Source organism: Nothobranchius furzeri, chromosome 2, assembly GCF_043380555.1.
Source record: "Nothobranchius furzeri strain GRZ-AD chromosome 2, NfurGRZ-RIMD1, whole genome shotgun sequence".
Taxonomy (NCBI): domain Eukaryota; kingdom Metazoa; phylum Chordata; class Actinopteri; order Cyprinodontiformes; family Nothobranchiidae; genus Nothobranchius; species Nothobranchius furzeri.
Window position 1 is genome coordinate 4,250,226 of NC_091742.1, and position 3,975 is coordinate 4,254,200.

At 37.3% G+C, this 3,975-nt stretch overlaps 1 protein-coding gene across 1 annotated transcript in view; it reads left to right on the plus strand.

The window, feature by feature from the left end:
• The first annotated feature begins 764 nt into the window (after positions 1–764).
• The window catches only part of LOC107377574 (visual system homeobox 2), a 4,691-nt gene continuing 1,480 nt past the window's right edge, over positions 765–3,975 (plus strand). Inside the window, exons 1-3 of the mRNA XM_015947264.3 lie at positions 765–1,698; positions 2,036–2,123; positions 2,558–2,681. Coding sequence (XP_015802750.1) covers positions 1,263–1,698; positions 2,036–2,123; positions 2,558–2,681 — 648 coding nt within the window. The 5' untranslated portion in view covers positions 765–1,262. The remainder of the gene's footprint in view (positions 1,699–2,035; positions 2,124–2,557; positions 2,682–3,975) is intronic.

The following is a 3,975-nucleotide window of genomic DNA, read 5'->3' on the forward strand; positions in this document are numbered from 1 at the left end:
AACGTGGCAGCCGGTCGCACGCGGGTGCCACGCACTCCCACGGGAGCAACCTGTTTATTTATTTATTTATTCATGATGTCCCATTGAAGACGCTTCTTTCCAGCGCGTCCCCTCATCTCCATAAACGGTCCAGATGTCCGAAAGCGTGCCGCAAATTATCTCCGAGCCACCCAGAGACTGCGCAATAATTGAATAATAGCTGATTATGAGATGGAAGGAAGAAGTGGAGAAAACGAGAGTTTATTCACACCTCATGTCTTAATTCAGACGTTTTAATGGTTTCGCTCATGAAGTTGTATAGTTCCCACTCCAGCATAAACAAATTCTTACTTTTTTTTAGCTTTTTAGAATAATAAAATAATAAAAAATTAAAATGAATAATAACCCTTAAGATGGAGGGGGGATGATTGTGCGTCTTTTTTGTTTGAGCGTTTGGTTTGTCTCGTATTTAATTGCCACCCCGGTGTGTCCTAAATACCCCGAACTGGGACATCTTTATTATGTGACCCGTCCAAAGAGTAATAATAAAAAAAAGCTTAATAACCCATCAACAGATGCGCAGACTGCTCTCAAAGACAAAACGTTTAGTGAGGAAACCTAATTAGAATATGCAAATCAGGCCGAGTTATTCGAGACGTTACAGAGGGAGCTGGAGTCTGCAAACCAGTTAGATTTTTTAAACTAAACTGGTTTGGATATAGACTTATTTAGGCTGATGTAAATATGCTGAACTAGTAACAAAGTCTCAGAGTTTAATGTTTTCAATTAAAAAGGAAAATAAACTAAGTTCAGATTTGATTTTCATTGGTGAAAATAATAAAAACGTGACTACAATTTAAAATCAAACATTTCTTCTTTATATTAATCCTTTTAGAACACTTAACTATCACCAAACCTGTTTTATTCCATGATTCAATTCAATTCAATTCAAAGATACTTTATTAATCCCAGAGAGAAATTAGAGTTTCAGTACCCACAATTCTGAGATCAGGCATACATATGCAGACACATGACAAGACTGTGGTTCTGACCAATCACCTTTGAATTTTGGATTTTTTTAACCAGATAAATGCTTTTTGATTTTAGCAGATATATAACCACATGATCCTAAAGCTAAACATTTTTATTCTAAGAAGCTTCATCCTGACTCCCTCCGAAACATGCGCTCTCTCCTGATTGGTTCCTGCCTGTTGCCTGTTTGATAAAAAGCGCAGCTTCGATGAGGACAGAGATAAAGAGAGATCATCAGTTAACCCAACACCATGACGGGGAAGGACGGACTTGTGCTTTCAGACTCAGAGAATAAACAAAACACAGCATCAAAAATCAGAATGAACCACGGGGACCCCAAGCAGCCGACCCCAGTCTGGAAGATGGCCCCCACTGCGCAGCGGCGCACCGGCTTCGGGATCCAGGAGCTGCTCGGCCTCAACAAGGAGCCGCCGGCGGTCACACCGAGGCGGCCTCTGGAGGTCCTGCCGCACAGAGCGCACGCTCTGGCGGCCAGGTCTGCCCTGGGACACGGAGGGCTGGGGATCAGCATGGGTCTGCTGGGGCCGGAGGGGATCCACTCGTTCTACAGTCAGCCTGCGTTTCTGGAGGTGCTGTCAGAGGCGCAAAACGTGCACCTGCAGCCGCTGCACCGAGCGGCGCAGATGGACTCACATATAGAGGTGCAACATTCCGGTGCAAGCTCAGGTGAGTTCCGGAAAAGGAAGAAGTTAAAACATTTAAGCAGTTACTTCAAAAAGAACACGTTGTATTGATTTTAGAAATCTGTTTTATGTAAAATGTTAGTTTGCCATAAAAAAAGGTTATTACATGGTTAACAATGGGTTTCAGTTTTTCTTCATTTAATGAGAAATTATTTTATTTCACAACGAAATTTGTCCAAATTATAAAACTAAATAGAACCACAATTTCTAAAGTGTTCTGCCTGTAATCCCTTTATTAAAAAATGTAGGAGTCTTTTCAGATAAGATTCTTATAATCAAATACAAACATAGTCTTTATTTGTTTGTTTGTTTTATTACAGATTCAGATGATTTGAGCTCCTCTGGAGATCAAAAATTCTCCACATCATCGATGAGTCAGAGCAAGAAAAGAAAGAAAAGAAGACATCGGTAAATAAAATGTATTATTATTATTATTATTACTAATATTATTATAATAATAATTATTGTTGTAGTTGTTATTAATATTATTATTGTTATTTATATTGTTATTATCATATGTTTGAGGCCTTGTGCAGAGGACAACAGCACATATGATGTTTCATCATTGTTATTTGAGGAACAAAAAGAAAAAGCAAAACATTTTTATTTATGCTTTTGTTTATTTGTAACATTTGCAGATTTTTTAAGAGCAAAAACCATCTGGCTTTTAAGAGAATTAAGCTCATTTGCAGTTGTTAATAACCTGAAATATTTACCAATAACAAAACTTTAAATGAAGAATCAAGACAGAATATTATTTTCTGGTGATTGACTAGAAAATTGTTGATGACTTTTTCATGAATAAATGAATGAATAAATATTGTTTTCCTTTTGAAATGCAGAACCATTTTCACTTCCCATCAGCTGGAGGAGCTGGAGAAAGCTTTTAATGAAGCGCACTATCCAGATGTTTATGCTAGAGAAATGCTGTCGATGAAGACCGAGCTGCCAGAGGACAGAATACAGGTGTGTGTGTGTGTGTGTGTGTGTGTGTGTGTGTGTGTGTGTGTGTGTGTGTGTGTGTGTGTGTGTGTGTGTGTGTGTGTGTGTGTGTGTGTACATGCTGTAATTGGTTAAGTCTCTCTCCTGCCCTGAAATGAAACCACAGAGAAGTGAATTGGAGGTCAGAGTTGCGACCGATGTGGAGCGTTTTAATTTCCCCTGATATCTGAGCCTCCTGTCCTCCATCGACCGGACCTGGAAATGAACTTATTTTTCAGTCAGCCTTTTTGCATCTTTTAACTCATTCTCTCACTCAGTTATAAAAAAAGAAAAAAAAAGTCTTGATTGCCCAAGTGTGGTCAGTTTATTTAGATGGAAAAGCTGCAGGCTGTTGTGATCAGCTGTAAATTCCTAAGCTGGGACCCCCCACCCCCCGCCCCACACACACACACACACACACACACACACACACACACACACACACACACACACACACACCTTCCCTTTGCTGTCATTTCAAGTTGCTCCGTCCTCCTTTCCCTAAACAAACAGTTAAATATAAAACAGCAGAAGCCTCAACTGTTTTATGTTTTTTTTTATTAAGACAAACAGGAGAAAAAAGTCAGCCACAGCTATTCAAACCATTTTGAAACCCTCAGATGATGTCATAATTCTTCTGAAATCCAAAATGAAAGAGACCTTTATTCTAGGTTTAACGCCAAATGATTAACATGAAAAATTGCATCGAAGTGACCTTAAGATGAAATAAATTATAGCATTTATTCTCCATTCTAGTAAAGCTTAAGTCACATGTTGCCACAGTTGCATGTGAACTTATTCTCACTTATTAAAAATTATAAATAAATGACTGGAACACAATATTTCATAGATTCTGTTTCTTTAATTTCACCTTTCAAAGCTCAATAATAGCAGTACAGATGTTACATTTAATGGTTTTTTTAATGAACAGGATTTGACCATTAAGCCATTAAATATCAGTTAGATAAAGGAAACCCTGAACATATGTCATGTTTTAAATGATCTATTTTAAATTGCATTTACATAAACAAAAAGAAACATATATTTGTGTTTTTTAATCACATTTAAAGTATTTGAAATAAAAAAACTGTTTGTATTTTAAGATAATCCTCTTTTACTTTGAGGTTAACATATTTCTTACATGCAAATAAACATTGTTTTTTTAATAGCGGTTTTAATCAGCAGATATTTTACATTTGAAAAGCTGTAAGCTTCAGTTCAAAAATACAAAAGTTGACTCCTCCCCTGTTAAACTACATGTCCAGAGTGTGTCTAAAAA